Source organism: Lampetra planeri, chromosome 40 (genome assembly GCF_965212315.1).
Source record: "Lampetra planeri chromosome 40, kcLamPlan1.2.h2, whole genome shotgun sequence".
Taxonomy (NCBI): Eukaryota; Metazoa; Chordata; class Hyperoartia; order Petromyzontiformes; family Petromyzontidae; genus Lampetra; species Lampetra planeri.
In genome coordinates this window covers 590,436-611,163 of record NC_136146.1, presented here as the reverse complement: position 1 = coordinate 611,163, position 20,728 = coordinate 590,436, and the positions used below count along the sequence as shown (strand labels likewise).

The 20,728-nt window shown below is 45.8% G+C and overlaps 1 protein-coding gene across 1 annotated transcript in view; it reads left to right on the top strand.

The window, feature by feature from the left end:
- The window catches only part of DOCK3 (dedicator of cytokinesis 3), a 181,873-nt gene that overhangs the window by 54,316 nt on the left and 106,829 nt on the right, over positions 1 to 20,728 (top strand). Inside the window, exons 9-12 of the mRNA XM_078612853.1 lie at positions 1,761 to 1,802; positions 7,796 to 7,947; positions 18,387 to 18,468; positions 20,550 to 20,610. Of these exons, the coding sequence (XP_078468979.1) occupies positions 1,761 to 1,802; positions 7,796 to 7,947; positions 18,387 to 18,468; positions 20,550 to 20,610 (337 nt within the window). The remainder of the gene's footprint in view (positions 1 to 1,760; positions 1,803 to 7,795; positions 7,948 to 18,386; positions 18,469 to 20,549; positions 20,611 to 20,728) is intronic.

Here is a 20,728-nt window from a genome sequence, read left to right as displayed (position 1 = left end):
ATTGGTCCACACCCAAGACAGCTTTTCTTAGAGCCTAGTCTCACATGGTGTTGGACCAGAAGACGCCAAAAGGCGCATGCGACCCCAAAAGAGTAAAAACCTATTACTATATCTTGCTACTGGCAAAAGAGGTCTCATCATGTAATGGAGTAAAACCCTCTAACGGCCGCACCCAAATTATGCGGGATCTGGGGCAAGCTGTGGAACGCTTCCTGCAAGGGAGAGGGGACAATGGGATGAATAAGTAAATATCAATTCGGATGGAGACACTGTTCGCACGCTAATTAAGCTTGCTGTGGGAGGTGATGGCAGGCGAATTCTAAGCTGTATACACGCACTTTGATCATCTTTTGACTGGAATTCGGGAATTTATTTGCTTGAGTAGCAGGTGCTCTAGAAGTGCCGTCCCTCATTTTTTTTTCTTTTTTTTTCTCATTTTTTTTCTGTCTGTTTTGCAAATAAGCTAAACAAACGCTTCAAGCCCGTCAGATGATCTTTTTCATCTCTCCACAATCTGCTTTCTCTGTTTCATGATGTTGACTCTGCTTAAACTCTACTGGAGTGAGCTGCGTTGTTATTGTGACTACATTGTAAATGTCAGACAATAAATACTTCGTTTCATTGCTGATAAGCATCAATTACATGCTTTAGTTGTTGTACACATGAATGCAATTGAAGTTTTGTGTTTGCTCAGTTATTTAATTATGTCCAAGACTTCCCAAATAACCAGAAAGGCCTTCCCACCAATCCGTCCGTCTGTAAAGGGTTCATTACAAAAGGACTCACTCGTGCATTGCTTTGCAAGGATGTTATAGCTGGCTTGGCCTGTGGCATGTCTCTTTTTCTACACCCGTGTCAGTGTGCCTGTGATGTTATTGGGGAGCGGTGGTGTAGCAGCTAGCGCTGCGCGTTTCGAACCTGTCGACCCGAGTTTGGTTTTCGCTCAGGGCCAACACCAGTGACGATTATCTGAACCGGTCCTGGGCCTCCCCAAGGTCGACTCAGCCTCAAATGAGTACCTGGTGCGGTGTGCAAACATCGCCACTAGGGAGACAAAGGCGGCCGGGTGTGGTGCTGGCCACCCACTCCCTCGTGTGCCGTGCCAGCCTTCATAGGTGCTCGCTAACTGCACTTATCCCAATAGTATGTCAAAGCCATACGGGGGATCTTTGTTTTTAATGTTGTTTAAGCTTGAATGCACAACATTTCGAATCGAAGGAAAACATCAGCTTATTCAATTGTCACGATTAGCACTACATAGGTATTCGCCGTTGTGCTGTGCGGCTCTCAGGGGTGCGATTTTGCGTTGGACCGAGCGCGTTGTCCCACGCGGTGTCTTGAGATTTCAGGAGAATTCAGCGCTCAATTGGACTTATGTCAGGAACTGAATTTCGTCCCAAAAACTGAATTTGTTTCTTGAAGAAGCTCTCAGCAAGCACGTGGTGCGAAGCGTTGGACATCATGCCAAACAGCACGCGGTGCAACCCAAAAATACATTGGAGATTGATATCCCTGTATTGTCAAAATAGTAATTTTAAAAAATGCTTTCATGTATTGTTACGTAACATCTTGTGATGCAATTAATGTGTTGCTTTCTAATAATAGTTATAATATTCATATAGCGTCTCACATCGATGATCTCAAAGCACTGCACAGGACTTGGCAGCGAAGCACTCGGCTTAAATATAACTTGTGAATGTCTTTTCTCAAGTTCTGATTGAATGCGTGTGCGCGTGTGTTCTTGTGTTATGCCCCTACAGCATGCATCGAGCAGATACAGCACTCAGCAGAACCCCGTCCTGGTACGTAATTTTCTTGTTGTGCGTTTGTTTACAGCTGCATGGGGATTGCGCATCTGTGCGTGTGAGTGCAAGTGGCTGCACGTGCTTTGCACGCCTGTGTACGGCGAGCGTTCACTTGCATCTGTGCAGCATCGCTGCGATCGTCCCTGCATCTCTGCAGCATTTACTGGCAGATCATGAGATTCATGGGGACAAGTAGCCACGTTGTTTGTGCGCGTGTACGTGATGCAGATGGGGGGTGGTAGTGTAGCGGTTAGCACGCCGTGCCACGAACCCAGCGTTCAATTCCCCCTCATGGCCGACACCAGTGACGATTATCTGAACTTGTCCTGGGCCTCCGCTGGGTCGATTAGCCCTCAAGCGAGTACCTGGTGCGGTGAGTAAACATCGCTGTTCGAGACGCTGGCTTCCCACTCCCGTTTGTGCTGTGCCAGCCTTGATAAACACTCGCGAACGGCAATTTCCCCTTAAGCCTGAGGAGGATGTTTGGAAGATCTCATCTGACTGCACCTCTATCTCCTGTCCTAAAATCCTCTCATCTCACTACATCGCTGCCCCTCATCTGTATCTTTTTTGCAGGGCGCTGAAACTCATTTCTGCTCAAAGCACCCCTCCCCCGACCCCCCCAGCGGGCCAGCGTGCGTGTTCGTGTGTGCGTGCATCTCTTAGCGAATGCTCGCACGTGTGTACGCGCTTGCGTGCCGATCCGCTTCCTGCTGCTGTCCATGCCGCTGGTTTGTACGTGCGTAACGACGCCGTGCGTCTGTGCGCCGCTCCGCACAGCCAGCGTGGGCTTTTGTAATCCCCGTCCCGGGCTGCGCAAATTCTAAATTGGAGAGCCGAGGAAGAAGCCAGTTTTGATTTGGCCGCCTCCGGCACGGCACATTTATCCGTTCACTGAGCACAGCCGAGAAGGGGTATTATTTGCGTGGAGTATGCGGTGAGTCGTTGGCACCTGTGCGTGCTTGACATGTAGGAAGGGGGGTGATAAATAACATTGGGTACTACACTCATACAAAATGAGCCAGGCTACCATGGGCGCCACGGTGGGGAGATGTTAACTGCTTCGCCTGGTATGCAGGAGGTCGTGGGTTCGATATCAACCCTGTTGCCTACTGCTGTATATTTGGATTTTGCGGTGTCTCTCCCCGTGGTCGCGTGGATTTTTCTCCGGGTCCTCCGGTTTTTCCCTCCACATTTAGAATCAACATGACTTTAGAGCATTTGCTGCTGTAAATTTCCACATGATGAGCCAATTCGATGAGCCATCATTTGTGGCCAGGTTGCTTCTGAAAGATAGTTATATAGCTTAGTGGGCCTTACCTGATAAAATAACAATAGTAGTCGTAATAGTAGTGGTTGCCAGTCCGATTCCATTTCCCGGCGCCTAAATTGAAATCATGTTGTAACTTTCTACACCCCTCTCCACCTCCCATCTCTGTCCACCCAGCAACGTAAATTGATTCACCACCGTTAGATGATGGGCAGGTCATGCAGTCAGGTCAAGTGTGGGTACTCACACTTCTTCGAAGATGTACGTATGTTGAACTTTTTTCGCACCGTACTTAGCCAACCGTGCCCAACGGAGGTGCGCGGGGAAGGACAACAAACTAAACACAAAAATCAGCCGTACAGAAATGTGTTTTCAATCTACATTTAAAAGTGATTAGCTCCAGTAGAGAAGAGAGTGTTCCTGACGGCCGCAGAAGCGCATCTGAAAGCGCGCGAAGCGGCGACCCGTCTTTGTTCGATGGCCCAGCCAAAAGCCGCCGCCAGGATGGCCAGAAGTGTTTGGCCAGCGTGGAAGAGTAGGCCAAAACACCCCCCGAGGATGTGCTCTCTTAAGCTCCCCCCCCCATTTGGAGGCCCTCTTGCAAGTAGTAGGCTGCGCATTTACATTTTCGCTTTGTATGAAGGTCGGTGGCGCGTTGCGAGAGGGCCACTCCGGATGTTGTTTAGGGCGCCGCGCGCTCTCACCCGGCTCCCTCTGCTCACCGCGCTCACCCGAAGGAAGCCGCCGCCGCCACCGCACAGGGGCAGAGACGTTAAATAACGAAAGCAGCAAATTACTCCACGCAGTGATCCCTTCACATCGGCAACACTAACAGCGGCAGATAAATGGCTTTATCCGGACATTATTGCTGCAGTCATCGCAAGAGGCTGAACAAACGTGGTACACGGTACACGTCTTTCTGGTTTTAGGTTAAAGATTAATGATGCCATTGTTGTCGCCTTTTGTGGGTGTGTTGGTCAATACGCATGCTAATGTGTTCCTTGTAAATGTTTTTGTTTCTCCTATGATTCCACTTTGCTTTTTCCATCTTTATAAACGTTGCCTGTTCAGTCAGCTCAGTTTCTGTTTATTTTGAAGGAGCCCCGTATTGCCGAGACGCTCTTAAATGGGGTTTCATCAACAACAAAAACAAAACCGCCGCTTACTCCGACATACGCGGCAAAGTCACGGTTAAAAGTAATCAAGTAATAAACAAAAGCAGATAAGCGAAATAAAAAAATAGATAGCAAATAATAATGACGATATAAAAAATATATTTAGTTTTTAAAATACATTTTTAGTTAAATATAGATTTTTAGCAAATAGCACGCTTTATCTCTTAAAAAATAAAAACATTTTATCTGCCATATTAACTGTAATGCTGATACGGCCTAAAACACGATGGCATCATAGCGAGGAATGAAAAACACCACAGCATCCATAAACAAAAACTTAGTGTCAACAATGTACCTACATCTCCGCAGTGGGAAAAAATGATGGCAAAGTAGGAAGCTCTCATTTTTTGTTCTTATTTTGGCTTTGTTTTCCTTATCAAATGAAACAATGTCAAGGTGTGTGTGTTTAACACGTCGGCTTTCATGACCAATATTATCCATAATAGAGGTTTTCTGGGTGACAATGGATATACATTGTAATTTAATTGCATACATTAACCCCCCCTCTCTTCTCTTCACATCTCATTCACTCACAAGTGACGACATCACATCTATCCCTCTGTTTAAGAGCGAAATATGAGGGTCTCTCCACAAATCTGGCTGTCGCTTGATATCACGGGCGAAACGTCGTACTCGAATTGTAAACGTCGTGGGTTTACTCTCCAACACACAAGCGGTGTGCTGAAGTAGTAACTGATTGGCACGTTCTGTTTACGTGACAAACCTCACTAATTGGCTGTGTCAGGTGGCGACGGTTTTAACGATGCATCTATATTTACGCGATCTAACCCAAAAAAACTCTACTATGTGTGTCTGTTTAAGTGGTGTTTGACATTGAATTAGTCACCGTGTCAAATTCCCCGATGCGCACTGCGTTTACACCACTTCTTCTGCTTTATTCTATCCAATACCACGGGGAAGATTATTTACATTTCCCACAAGAGCCACTGTAACAGAATTCATTTCTTTGTTTGTTTTTTTGTAACTCTGCGCTAACAAGGTCAGGGTGGGGAGGAGGTGTGAATCGGTGATTTCACAAACCTCCGTTGAAACATCGAATGACCGAAGCTCCTTCAGAGTCTGCTTTCATCCCAAACGCCTGCTGCAATGACTGGCCGAAACGTTTAATTTCAAGAAATTCCACCTCATTCCCTCCGCATGGCCCAAGGGAGAGCAAATGTGTATGTTGTGCATTAACATTCAATCTCGGCCATGAAGCACCAATAATTGTATTCGTTCGCGTCAGGGATTTTACACCGCTGTGCTGTGTGTGGGGCTGATTTTTAACTTGGCGCGTCTTGCGATTTTAAAATGTTTTTTGCTTCGTTCCTTTACACTGGGGGGGGGGGGGGGGGAACTGTTGGAAATTGGCAGATTTTTGCACCATTCGTTCGTTTCTCAGGCCGCTTGTCCTGGTGAGGGTCACGGCAGCAGCGTGTTGTAGTGGTGGTCCACACCTCCCTTTCAACATGCTGATTTTTGCATCAATTATAAATGTTATTTATATTTATCTTTCTCCGAGAAATCCTCAGTCTCAAGATGCTTTTCCAGGAAGGAGCCGCATTAGGATTGTTGCCCAATTCCGTTAATGAGTGTTTGGTACGTCAGAGACAATTGGAGGGTGTCCAGAGAAAACCTGCAAGTGGGTCACCATCTGAAAACGCCACAAAAAGGAGAACACAGGGACTCCCCTACTTACGAACGAGTTAGGTTCCAGAGGTCTGTTCGTAAGTCGATTTGTTCGTAAGTCCAACTTTACATCTGTCGATTCCAAACACGTTGTACGTCATGTACACTAACCACGGAGAATGGCTTGAAATTTTTTATAATCTCCTGTAGATGTAGATGCCACTGGTTCTTCACGTTCTGCAGATGTATATGCCATCACTGCCATCTATTGCGCGGCGGTTGAACTTGCGACAATCTGGTTCCGAACAGGCAACTGGACATACGGACAGGATTGTTTGTATCTCTGAAAGTGCGTAAGTCGGCTGTTCGTAAGTAGAGGAGTCCCCTGTACAAGAATCTGTCACAGCACCTGCCATCCGCTGGTCACCTCGTGTACATTCACGGCAGTGAAACTCAAATGATTATTTCACAAAGCTGGAATGTTAAATGAAGCGTAAAAACTAGATTGAATATGACTTGTTTCGTGCTATCATTGGTGAGAAGGGCTCAGACCGTCAGCTCTGTATATTTGAGAAGCTGGTTTATTCACCGATTGCTGCATGCATTCAAAACCAGGATCTTGGCCGTTCTGACTCGGCACTCTGACCTCTAAGCCCGCTCGACCACCTTTAAGAATCCGTTCTTAAATTTAGCAAAGGCCCTCGAATCTTGACGGTTCATTGACTCACAAAAGGGGTCAAATTTGTGAGTCCCCAAGTAAGGCACGTGGGGGGGTGTCTTCAAAAGTTCCAGATAAAATTGTAATACATGACAAATTCATCAAAAGAACAAATCAAAACGAAAAACTGCAAAGTCAGGAATCCCAATGGCATCCTCGAGCATATAGTTGACTCTGTGATCAAAGTGAATAGGTATCACTTAGCTTTCATGATCAAACATCAAAGCAGTAGGATGTGTGTTTGCGCAGGTTCCCTGTAGGTACATTGTACACAGTTGTCCTCCATCTCTCCTTGGCACCCCTGGCTGGCATGATTAATATAATGAGCATAATCAAATAGACACCGCTTAGATTTTAATTGAAGTTTTGTTTTGACACTGCTGTATGGGGGAATGAAATGGACCGCAGAGTTGAAGTGCTGGTACCCTGGAGAGAGAGAGCATGTCTAATCAGAATTCACTTCAGCCTTTCCTTTTTTTTCTATTTTTGTGCTGGAATCGTGTGTGCTGTGAGTTCTGTGACTGACCTCTGAACCGGTGTCCTCAACGCATTTGGCCAAATTCAATTCGATAACACCTACAAATCGCCTCCTCCGAGACGGCTGGCCGCTGTGGAAGAGTAGGCCCAAATAATGTGATTCTGGAGAGGCTCTCTGTAGCTCCCTCTCGTGGGGAGGCCCTTCCGTCAACGCTGGCCACAGCCAAGCTATTTCAGGTGCTCCGCGGTGCCACCAATTGCACTCAGACGGTGGGGGGGAGGGGGGAACCTCGATTTTGTCTCGCGTTACATCATAAAATATAACGGCAATAATAACAAATGTATCAACATCGACAACGCTCAGGAGCAGGTGGGAGGTACGATCAAAATTCAGCAACTGCTGCCAGAAAAAAAATCGTGTTTCCTGACCCGACGGTTCTGCCGAAATGTATCACCTGATGTCCACTGCTCACATCTGGCATCGGCTAATGAAAAAAATTACGTCCTCCCACCCCTTCCCCCCCCCCTTTAATGAACAAAGCGTTGTTGCACCTAAGGGTCCAGAACTCGCACATTGTGCTGCAGGTGCTCTTTGCGTGCGTGCGTGCTTGCGTGCGTGCGTGCGTGCGCTGTTGTCTGCTGAGTGTCTCTGGGGCCTCTCCTCCCCCCTCCTCTCCAGTGCCTGCTCTGCTCACGGCGCTGCTGTCTCCAACCCCCACAGAGCGAGGGCCGCTCGCGCTCCGAGCAGCTCGCTCGGCCGCCCCTCCCGCACCACCTGCACCTGAGCCTCAAGAGCTTTGGCTACAACATCTACGGCGAGGATGTAGACCTCTACTTCTCGCTCTACGACGGCCGGGAGGGGCGGCCCGTCAGGTACACGCGTGGCGGCGGTGCTGTCGCCGAGCGGTGCACTGATTTCGACCGAGTGTTTTGTTTTGGTTTGTCGTGTAACCCTCCGCTGACCCGACGCAGCCGAAGAAATGAAATCGTCACCGCGTTTTTTTTTTAGCTGCCCTTTGTTGCATCATGCTTTGTCGCTGCGCAAGGATCCATCGATTCACCGAGGAAAGCGATTCTTACGGCTCACGATGCTTGACTTGGCTAGCGTGCAAAACTCTGCATTGCGTGATGGCCACGTGGTATTTTTTTTTAAATGGCACAAAAAAAAAACCTGCGACCCCAATTGACCTCGGTATGACTTTCGGGTTGTACCGTGTCATGTTCGACGCAATGTCTGACGTTTCGCTCCGTGCGCCGGCAGTTTCTTCAGGCATTGAATGGGTGTGGAAGAAGCCCCTGCTCATAACCCCCTGTGGAGTGAATGTTTTTTACTGAGTGGTAGCGACTCAACGGAGGAGTCGAGAGCAGTTGGAGCAAAATCCACAAATGCGTGCGCCTTTAAGTTTGTCACTGATCGTGTGAACATTCCACCAGGAAATGGCAGTTTGTTGCCCTCAAATCATATGGAAAATGGGATTTGGATACGTGCAGTAAATTGTTTTTGTTTGAACTTGGAGCTTGAGCAAGGTTTACGTTTGGCATCGTTGTTCTGGGAATTTGGTTTGATTCTTTTGCCGGATAACTTAGATTATTATTATTTTAGTACTTCATTTGTGAGGGATTAGTGATTCATGTTTCACTTTTTATTTTACTTCACGTGATAACAAAACTCAAGAGACTGAGATAGGATTCGTTGCAATAATAATGATCAGTAACCTGTGGCTACTGACTCACTCACACCATCCCACCCCACGCACTGGAAGCGTTCATGGTTACAAATCTACGTTGCATTTTTACTTTTACCATCTCGTTAGTATTTTTATCCGTGTATCCCCTCCTCTGCCCGCCCCCCCCCCCCCCATCTAATTTGTTCAGTTGCGTTCACATGCGTTGCTTAAATGTAGCGTGAGCATTTCATTTTGAATGTCATCGACATTTACTAATCCGATTAATTGTGTGTGCATTTCCTGAGGTGGCTGGGCTTTTGGCAGTGCAACTGCCAAGCTTTGGAACCCTTCACCTTTGCTAATGAGACAATCAGAATCGTTAGATATATTTAAGTCTGTCACTTCTTTAAACAGACCATTAACCCCAAGTTCAGTCCATTTACCCTGCAGGTTCTGTTAACTTCCTGATGCCCATACATGCTGGTGCATTGGCATCTATGGATGAAACGCACCTTGCAAATGTTAATTATTATGATGCCCATGATCAATATCTTTCTTTGAAAAAGCTGGCATCGAGACATGCTGTCTGTAGAGTGTCCTCCAAGCTAAAGCACTGCACTCTGGGACATTGCATCATGTCGTGGGTGAAATGCATACTGAAGTACCATTTACTTGTATTCATAAGTTCACTCCATTTCTGAGCATTATTACATCATGAATGTCTTGTAAGATTAAACCGAGCACTTAAGTTCCTGCCAGGCTTTTTAATTAGTGATCCCATTCAATTAACAGAAGCTGTTACATAAACCTTTTGTGGAATGGAATGCACTTTGTTACCTTATTTGACTGCTTAATATACATATCAAATCAAACGAATCAGAACAAAGTGCTTCAAACGTTATTCCCAACTGATGGTGTTGTTGTTGTTGTTGTTCCATGTGGGCAAATGCATGATGAAATATAGATTTTATTTACATTTTCCTAATTTCCTCTCTAGGCATGAGGCAACAGATCTCAGTGTGCGCAGTTGAGTGCCCACTCTGTACAATTGTAAAGGTGCAGCCCTGACATTTCTCGCTCGTGCCAATGGCAGCGACAGAAGAAGAGCCTCCATTTAGAGCTCGAGACAGCCCCTTCTGCGGGGGGGAATAATTGGCCTACTCTTCCACGCTCACCATCCATCGTGGGAGACGTACCGAGTGCCCCACACTTTTCCCACACGGCACGTGACCCCCCTACCGATCGACCCCCCTGGGGGTGAGACTGTTGGTGAGAGGGATAGATGGAGAAAGACGCACCGCCACGTGGCAACCCAGAGCCCCGCTCCCGCGTGGCCCCCTCCTCTGTTCGTTCCCGTTCTGACCACGTGTCGTTCGTCTCCACCCCTATTTAATACCCGGGTCACGTGGTACGTTCCCGCCAATCTTGGTTAGCCTCCATGGAATATTCCAGGCTCCCTCGCAAGCTCCCGGGACCACGCCCCTGACTCATCTCCTCATTGGCTGTGGCCAAAGCCAGCAGAGCCAATCATCTACTTGCAGCTGTCTCCTTTTCTTTTTTTACTTTCATTGTTTTTAGTATAGCTCCACGCGAGCCCCGGTACAAAGCACCAATCACAGTACTTGACGGCGGGGTGGGGAACAGAAACTTCGCGGGCAAAATCCCGAGTCCGGCTCGCCAGGGCCCAACGAAGAGGCGATAATTCGAGGCTCTCTGCCCCATCCGAGCGAAAACGTCCAAAGTGGATATGGGGCAGAAGGCCGAGGGGGAGAGATAACTAACACTCATTACTCGTTGGTTCTTTCGGTAAAGTCACGTAGAAAGAGAACATAATAATTATTTAATTTATTTTATTACTTTATTTATTATGCTATTTTTCTACGTGACTTTACCGACAGAACCAAAGAGTAATTCCTGCAGTCGCGAAAGCTCCAACTCAAGTTTTAACACTCATTACACACAGAGTGCTTGCCACACATGTACCACGATGCCGTGATAATCTCGTCGAGGAACATAAACCATCACGTGAACTCCGGCTCATCCTCGTAGCAGCAGCGGGGCTCTGTGGCTGGGCCATCGAACAAAGACGGCCACCGCATCGCGCGGCGCTTTCAGATGCGCTTCTGTGGCCGTCTGGAGCTATACACTTTTAAATCATGTACATTGAATACTCATTTCTTCAAAACTGCGTTTTGTGTTTCGTTTGTTGTCCTTCCCCCGCACCTCCGATTAGCACGGTTGGCTACGTACAGTGCGAAAGATGTTCAACATACGTACGTAACTTAACATAAATGGGTAAAGGGGGACAGGGAAGGGGTGGGGAGGCAGGGGAGAGGGAGGGAGTTGGGGGGGGGATTTAAGACGTATACCTTATTGTTGCAAATTCCACGCGGGGAGATCGAACCGACGACATCTAGATTCTGTGCTGACCATCACACCACATTAATATCTCTAGCCAAATTATATCCATTTGTTATTAAAGTTCCAACTTTTTATTGTTGGTAGAAATGGTGGTTGTTGGGGTTTTTTTCTTCCTCCAAATAGCAGCGTTTGTTAGGTCCCGTAGACTGCATTAAAGCCCATCGGGGTTTTTTGTCAACGGAATGCAATGAATAATAAATTGAGTAAACTATTTGACTTAATGTGAAGGAAAGCCTATTTGACAGTGGAACTGAGTGCATCACGGTATCGGAATAAAGTCAGCTGTAGGCAAATGTTCAATCCATCGTTCAAGACCGCAGTCCATTAACTTAATAGAGCACATATATGATCATTTCCATTATTGCATCGATATCAACAATTACGCTATTCACTACAATTGTCCAATTTAGAGAATTTGTTTTAACAATTACGGTAAGCGTTTCCTTTGGCCATTGATAATGCAGATGTATTCATATTGGGTCTTTCTGTCAAGTCACGTAAATAAAAATTAATAAATCACGACGTTTCGATCACAACACAAGCAATCGTCTTCAGGTGAGAGAGAAAGCTGATGAGACAAGGTCGTAAGGGCCTGAGATGGGTGTATCAAGGTAGGAGGGTGGAGCTAGAGATGGTCCAACCACAGAGGCTGGGGCAGTAGACCAAGAGTATGAATTCCTGCAGTCACGAAAGCTTTAAATCAAGATGTATTCATCTTGTTATTATTACGTGTTATTATTCCATTTATAGATGTTATTTAAATCGTGGGGGGGAGGGGTGTGGGCTCATAGTTTAAACTGCAAGTGTTTAATTTGTATGTGAGTCATCTTAATCTAATTACCAGGTGAGAGTTCGTTGGGATCAGACGTCTCTGGGTCACAGAAGCAACGCGCAACACGCGACAAAAGGGGGCAAAAACGACTGCATACTAAACACGTTAAGCAAGACGTAAAATAGTTGAAATTCGTACCCGGCATTGAACGACGATACACAACGAGCACGAAAGCGTCTCTGGGGTAGAGCGATGCGCACAGAGGTTAGCGCACCGTGTTGTGAGCCCGGCGACCCGAGTTTAATTCCTGGGCCACGGCTTACATCAGCAGCAAAGTGATATCCGTGGTGACGTATAGTCCAACAGCCCTTTCATCTGCCAGTGAGTTGTTGTTTTCGTTTTTTTTTACTTTTACGTGTCTACATTTGAACTTAACTTCAGTTTGATTTCTTACAAAAAACACGGAGAGACATGAAAAGCACTTATATTATAGAAAAGCACACAAACTGTCTAAGTGACGGGTCCACTGCCGTATGCACTTAGGTCAGCGAAAATGTATACTTGATATTCACACACATCCATCGTGGATGCGTATATTTCCTGCTTTGTTTACGCAAGCACATCGCATTGCCGCTCCCTTCGTGTCGGAGGATTACGTTTGTGGTGAGCCAAAGTCATTAATTTATCCTTACAGAATGGTAAAATGCGCACAGTTACGTAAACAACCATTTAAAAATGTATTCAAATCCGCCTTTGGACAGAGCACATACATTTTTCAATATGAAATGTAAGAATGCAAATAATTTCAGTAGCCTATGCATAATAGATGCAAGGCACCGGATGTGTTACTTAAATTCGCGTGTTTTTAATTCACATACTTTTAAAGGTTTTGACTCATGACTTGTGAAACTTAATTTCCATAACATGCGATTCCCTTTGCCTAGCATGTGTTTAGTTAAAATTATGTATTTATTCCCCCCCCCCATCCCCTCTTATTAAATTCTGTCGAGAAACTTTAAAAAGGAAATGAGGTGCCAACAGCGGACACGCCTTTCGGCGGCACGATGGAGAGTTATTTAACTCTCACGACGGCTTCCTATAAATACCCTATTTATTTGAAACCCATCCCTCGCCAAATGCCATTTTTATTTTTGAAGGAAGCTTATTGGTTATGTCCGGAGCTGCCTGATAAACACGTATCGCGTGCGAAAGTTATGGCACGCTAAATTTCGATTTAAAGCTTTCGTGACTGCAGGGATTCATCTTCTTGGTTCTTTTGGTAAAGTCACGTAGAATGGAAATAATAAAATAACAAAAATTAAACATAATAAAATTATTCTCACGACGTTTCGGCCACAATGCATGAGGACGGCTGCTTGCGTTGTGGCCGAAACGTCGTGAGAATTATTTTATTATGTTTTATTTTTATTATTTTATTACTTCCATTCTACGTGACTTTACCGAAAGAACCAAGAAGATTATGGCACGCTTTTTAACAAGTGCTCTCGCGGGCCTGACACAGCCTGGTAGGATAACCTTGCCTCTGGGCAGGGTGATTTGCTTCGTTGCTTTGTGGAGTTACCCATTGCCTGTCGATATTGTTCATGTTGGCAACAAAAAAAAACGAAAGCAACTGAAGGGCACGCGAAATAAGCATGGAGGGATGCCCGCTTCGGAATGGCGGTGACAGACGGGGAGAGGAACACGTGGATCATAGGACGTATGCAGATCGATCACATAATACAAATTATAAATAAAAAGTAAGCGGGCTTCAGCGGGACACGTCGCGAGATGGGACGATTTGCCGATGGTCAAGGATAATAGCGGGGGGGGGGCAGGGGGGGTTTGGGGGGGCGGCAGGGGGGGGGAGCGTCTTCATTGTCTCCGCTAAATGTAAGCGAGGTTCACCACGCTTCACAAAGTGGTGCACTACTATAATAATAATAATAGGGTTTTCCCCCTTTTTTCTGGCAACAAAACTGAAACCTTTTTACAAGGAATCATGTCTGCATTAACCACAATACTTGTGGTCAAAATGCAAAAAAACACACTTTGATAACACTGGTCAACACACTTTTTCTGGCATAATGTATTCCAACGGTTTTAAGGCAATTTTGGGGTGCCGATTCCAAATCTGGCATCAGTTCTTGTCTATCACATTAGGTTTTTGAGATATCAAATATTGCATTTTCAATAGAGCAAATCTGAGATCAGATTTGGAATCAGCACCCTGAAATTAGTCTAAAACAGCTGCATAAGTCCAGGCCAGAAATTTGTTTTTTGTTGACCAGTGTAATATATGCATTGTCCTTGAAACTGATTGGTCCACACCAGAGACAGCTTTTTTTGAGCCTCGTCTCAATTGGTGCTAGACCAGAGGACGCCAAAAGGCGTACAGCTCAAAGACAATGCACTATCAAAGTACTGAGGGCTTAGGGTGAGCATCTACATTATTAGACCTCTTTGCCAGTAACAAAATATAATAATAGGGTTTTTCCCCCTTTTTTTCTGGCAACAAAACTGAAACCATTTTACAAGGAATCATGTGTGCATTAACCGAAGGGAGTCAAATTATGTAGATGCTTACTTTGATAGTGCATTGTCTTTGAGCTGTACGCCTTTTGACGTCCTCTGGCTGAGCACCAATTGGGTCGAGGCTCAAAAGAAAGCCGTCCCTTGGTGTGGACCAATCAGTTTCAAGGACAATGCATATATTATCAGAGTGTGTTTTTGTTTGCATTTTAACCACAAGTATTGTGTTTAATGCAGACACGATTCCTTGTAAAAGAGTTTCAGTTTTGTTGCCAGAAAAAAGGAGAAAACCCCTATTATTATATTTTGGTTCTGGCAAAGGAGGTCTGGTGATGGTGCTCTACTGTCAGGTCAGGATTTCCACAGTTGCATGCCACCGGCCTCTCCGTGAGTCCACGCGTAAATAGGAGGGTGGTGGCTTCTCTCAGCGTGGCAACTGGACCAAGAGCCAGTCGCATTGTACCGGGGGCGTCACCGAGCCGCGATGGTTTTGCAGCGTGATTGATTTTCCCCAACGTCACATCGCCGATCTATTCGCCGTGATGAGCTTCGCTGTTAATGTCATGGCGCCCGTCACCGATGCTGCTCTGCAGAGTCGCCAGAGAGCTCTGTTTCCTGGAGCAAATGACAAAAATAACCCGTTAATGATTGTTAATGAACTTCTGGATGCGGCGGTGTCAAGGAGAATTAGATTTAATAAACCGCCGTACGCACGGGCATTTGATTTCAGCCGAGTGACGACGTAAGGCTGGATACATTACACGTTGTGATGATTTACATTGTTTATCTATAGGAGATGTATTTTTTTATACTCTTTGGTTCTTTCGGTAAAGAACCAAGGTGGTTGGTGCCAGAACGATGTGCAAATAAATACGTTACATTTTTAGGTGGAGGGACAGTTTCGGGATAATTGCAAACTGCAGTTAATGCAACTGAAATGAAGTATAATAATAATTCAAATTTGTAATGCGCATTCCATCCTAAGATCCCAATGCACAATGCATGGCAAGGAGGAAACAAAAACAGAACCAGGGACAACCGACCAAACTTAAGAGGGAAGGCCACTTTAAAGAGATGGGTTTTCAAAGCAGACTTAAATATATCTACCTACTCTGATTTCCTGATTTCAATTGGCAAGGCATTCCATAGCCTGGGTGCCGTGCTAACAAAATCACAGTTAAGGCTTCAATAATGACTTCATTAAAAGTCTTCCAAAGATTCCTAAGCATTTCTACGTTAGCTTTGTCTCGTGTATTTTGAGGGGTTTTTTGGTGCTATATTGTTCAACTTTACGAGAGAGAGAAAGCAATCTAGAGGGACATCACAGAAGCGCACCCGCTAAATAATACACGCACAGAACGTGTACAGCCTCTTGTGAAATCCACTGCTCGATGAGTGTCTAGGTTTGTTGGGGGTATTTTTTTTCATACTTCACTGTACTCGTCTGTCTTTGCTGCCCATCTTGGATTTTGGATGTAGCTGGACTCTGCTGCAACTAGCCCAGGACAGACGTGCTATAGCCTATAGCACCTGTTACGCAGGGCAGTTGCCCATCCGAGCACTTATCCGGGCTCTCCCCTGCTTAGCTTCCCCCCCAGTTCTGTTCAGAGATTGAGTGCATTCCGAGTGATTTACTGAACATCTGTGAAAGGAAAGGCTTTGTATCTAATCGGATTCCTCCAGTATAAATACATATTCTGATTCTGATTTGGTCACAGTCTTGGACTTAAATCCAGGGCATAAACCAGCAGCAATCGTGCGATCACAGCATGCCGCAGCTAATTTGTGACGCAAGTTTCTCTCACAGGATTATAATTTTAAATAGAAATACACTTTCAAGTGTTTCAATGAAAATAATTATTTTCTCCCTGTCCCCTAATCCATCATGATGTGTTATTACCGGAAGAGACTGGCCAAAATCCATTACTAATTGTGTTTCTGCTGTTGTTGCACTGATCGGTTTGTGGGTTATGGTTTATTTAAACAATTTGGCTTCCATTAATTGATTCTAAAGCGTTTGTTTTTTTCCCTTTGAACTTTTATCAGAACGAAACTTCAACAAGTTTAATCATTTCACATTTCGCATGGCTTTTTTGTTTCATAAAAATATATATTGCTAATTTTGTTATGAACAAGTGGGTTGGCATTGTGCATCGATTCTTCCCCCAATTATCGTTGATTCTTAAACTCATGACACCAGCATCCAATCACGCTTGTAGTAACGCTTGTTTTTTATCATCATGCGTTGTGGTACATTTAATCGTGCGTTGTAGTATATTTAATCGTGCGTTGTGGTATATGTTTGGCAAATGTGTAAAAAGGACTTTGCTTGTAGAACCTACACCACGTCGGCTCGCCGCTGGGGATAGCTGGACAACAACGAGCTGACAGCACCCGGTTACTGGCGAGCATCAGTTCATGCGTGCCTGTCGATTATTGATTCGTTGTTTGCAAGCAACTGATGGGTTTTTGATCTTATGCAAACCATGCGTCACTTAACAATAAAATTAATGAAAAATTGTACCCTCTTATAGTCATTGCGTCTCAATTTTGACATTGATACTCCCAGCAATAAGAGTGCGTTATTTGCCACCAAACAAGAGACACGAGTGGAGTGGTGGCACAGTGGTGAGTGGGCTCTGCACTATGTACCCAGCGAGATGAATTTGACTCCTGGCCATGGTTAGCATCAGTGGTGGTGGAGAGGGATATCTGAACTGGTCCTGGGCACCCCCACCTTTACAAATCCACACTTGCCGGTGTGGTGAAGTATGGTCAAGCAAACCTTAAAACCAACATCAGCAGTTAGTGCTTTGTCGAACTGGACCTGGGCTCTCCTATTCACAAACCTACGCTATGGTGCAGCATGAAGAGTTGTGTGACCATCAGAGGTCGCAAACGGGTTTTGATTCCTTACCCATACCCGTACCCGGCCGCACCAGGGTCGCAAACGGGTACCCGTACCCATACCCGGCCGTACCCGTACCCTACCCGTACCCGGCCGGGTACGGGTAGGGTACGGGTATCGGGTACCTGATTGCGACCTCTGGGATGAAGCCATGTTGCAGGCACTGGTGGGTTGATTCTAGGAACTTGAATTGTGAAAGAGACAAGACGTTGGGAAATGAGTGACAAACAGTTACTCACCAGTGACTCACGGCCTACCCGTACCCGTACCTGGCCGCACCAGGGTCGCAAACGGGTACCCGTACCCGTAACCGGCCGGGTACGGGTAGCCGGGTATCGGGTAGGGTACGGGTATCGGGTACCCGGTTGCGACCTCTGGTGACCATACCTCGCCACACCGGTGAAAGTGGAGGCGCCCAAGAACAGTCAAGGTATCCCTCGCCGCTGGTGTTAGCCCTGCCCAGGAACTGAACTCAGGTTACTGGGTTCATAGAGCATCGTGCTTACTATTACGCCACCCCTCCATCCCATACAAGGTATGCATTGGTAGAAAATGTATCGCGAGCGTGAGAATCGATTTTAACTGAAGATCAATGCATTGTTAACACCAGAATGTCGGGATTGTGGCATGCTTTTGAGAATGTGCACTACGGTAGTGCACGGCATTTACCTGTAGGTGCAGTTGTTCCGGATATTATTAGCCTTCTTCATTATCAAGCTATGAAGAATCATTACCAAATTACTGTGTCGACCTTTGGAGAGTGTGCGTGATCTGCTTCCTCATCAAGAGACCAGTCCCTCCCCGATACGGCGGTGTCATCTCTAGTGCATTGCAGTGAATGAAATAATCAATTCCATCAACACCTGTATCTGGGACCTCTTTTACTTGCGATTGATCTTTTTTTTCCCTTTCTCACCTCTCTCCTCCCATCCGCCGCCCCCCCCTCCTTCTCTCCGCCCAACCTTCGCCTCCACCCACCCACACATGGACACGCGCCCGCACGCACACGCAGTGAGAAATTCGTGGTGAGGCTCAACAAGCAAGGGATGCCCAAGAATAACGAGAGGCTGGATCGGCAGTGTGTTCTCTTCACTGTGAGTGGGCGCTCGAAGGCGGGGGAGCGAGCGGGCGGGCGGGCGGGCGGGCGAAGGGGCGTAAGAGCAGGCAGGCGATAGAGCCAGCGATGTTGTGTGCCCAGGGCCGCCACTGAGAGATTTGTCGAGGCCAAGGGCAGAATACTGCCTCCATCTCTCTAGACAGAAGATTATTATTTTAAAAATATAAATTTTTTACAATGCAGGTACATGAAATGGCAATAATGAAATTTTCAACAAATAGAAGGCCAGGGTATAGTTGCCCCTTTTGCCCTGTCCCCCTGTGCAGTCCTCTGTGCCATCTGCCAAGGACGTTCAACGTCAGAAACTGTCTTTGTTGGGCACAAGTATTCATGATAACAACACAACGATCCCACTTACGCAAGCCTGCAATATACGTGCTGCATAATTATTGCGGGTTTTTTTTACCTAAAGCAATTAAATGTTATCCTGCCTGTGGTGATATAATTTTAAAAAGGTATTAACTTATTTAATTTGCTTTCGTTTTTATTCTGGTTTTTTATTATTTTAAACGATCTTGAGCTTTTTGTAATTTTCAACCGCGTGCATTTTTTATTGCAGATTTGTGTTGTCATTCATTAGGGGAACAATTTAACCTGGAAATGTGTTTTTAAACTCCGATTTAGACGAAAAAAACCCGAGCAGTATTAAACAAATATTAGTTATAGAAGAAGCCGCATAGGTCATCATTTTATCACTTGAAGAATGTAAGGTTGAATCATGGCCAGGTGACTCACCAATGTAGGATTGAGTCATTGCCAGGCCCACTTGCCGAGCGACTACATAATCCGTGCTTTGACAGTGACACAAAATGTAGATAAGAAATTTTAAAAACACACCATTAAACAAAACATTTTTTTATCATACCAGGTAAGGCCCATTGAGGTAATATTTCAGAAGCAACCTGACTATCACAAATGATAGCTCAAATAAGTGACCTATCATCACGTGGAAATTTATAGCAGCCAAATACTCTAAACGCACATTAATTCTGAATGTGGAGGGAAAACCCGTGGCACCCAGAGAAAAATCCACAACGACCACGCTGAGAAGATGCAAACTCCAAATATACAGGTGTCAGGGTCGGGATCGAAACCACGACCACCTGCATACCAGGCGAGGGAGTTAACATCTTGCCACCGCGACACAAAGTTGTGCTAAACGCGTCTCTAACGTTTGACGTGCTTCAGCTCGTTGTTCTTGAAATAGCACCTGGGTTTATATCTAAGCTGACACTGAAGCAGAGGTGGAGAAAAACCTGCAGCTCACGGATTTTCTACCCCCCACGTGTACACCACGTCAAGACAGCCCGCAAACCAATATTTATCCATCAGTGCGAGCATCTTAGCCGAAATAATTTGGTACTTGAAGGAACATCATTTTGACCTGGCAGTAACCCCATGTTGCTAATATTCGCGCACTCATTCACTTGTCAGTTTAACACATAGGCTTTTGCGGCCATCGGATCACTCACTTGCTTGTATTACTGCATGGGCCTCTTGTAGTGACAGAAGTCACTGAGGTCTGTATGTGTGTGTGTCTGTGTGTGTGAGTGTGTCTGTATGTGTGTGTGTGTCTGTATGTGTGTGTGTGGTAGTGTAGCGGTTAGCGCTACGCTGCGCTACGAACCTGGCGACTCGGGTTCGATTCCCACTCACGGCCAACACCAGTGACGATTATCTGAACCGGTCCTGGGCCTCCCCTAGGTCGACTCAGCTTCAAATGAGTACCTGGTGCAATGTGTAAACATCGCCACTAGGGAGACAAAGGCGGCTGGGCGTGGTGTTGGCCACCCACCCCCTCGTGTGCCGTGCCGGCCTTTATAGGTGCTCGCTAACAGCACTTGCCCTTACAGTCTGTTAAGGCTATACGGGGGATCCTTGTCTTTGTGTGGTCATGTGTGGTTTGCCCACTAAATCTATATGAAAGGCCTATTTGGCCGCCCTCAGGAAGGAATAGGTTTCCCAGACCTATTCTGAAGTCTCAATCTACGCTCCTGTGTCATTAATTAAACGAAGGTTTGCAAATTTTAATGCAGCCTTAACCTTCCCTTTGCACAGGACCTTGGATACAAGGACTTGAAGCGAGACCTCTATGTCGTCGTTCACGTCGTGAGATCGGGTAAGGCTTATAATGACTCTCATTATTACGAGGATTTACTGTTCTCTTTCAATCCACTATTGGATTATGAAACGCGTGTTGTGAAACAAACTTTGCCCTCGGTGGCAGAGTGGATATG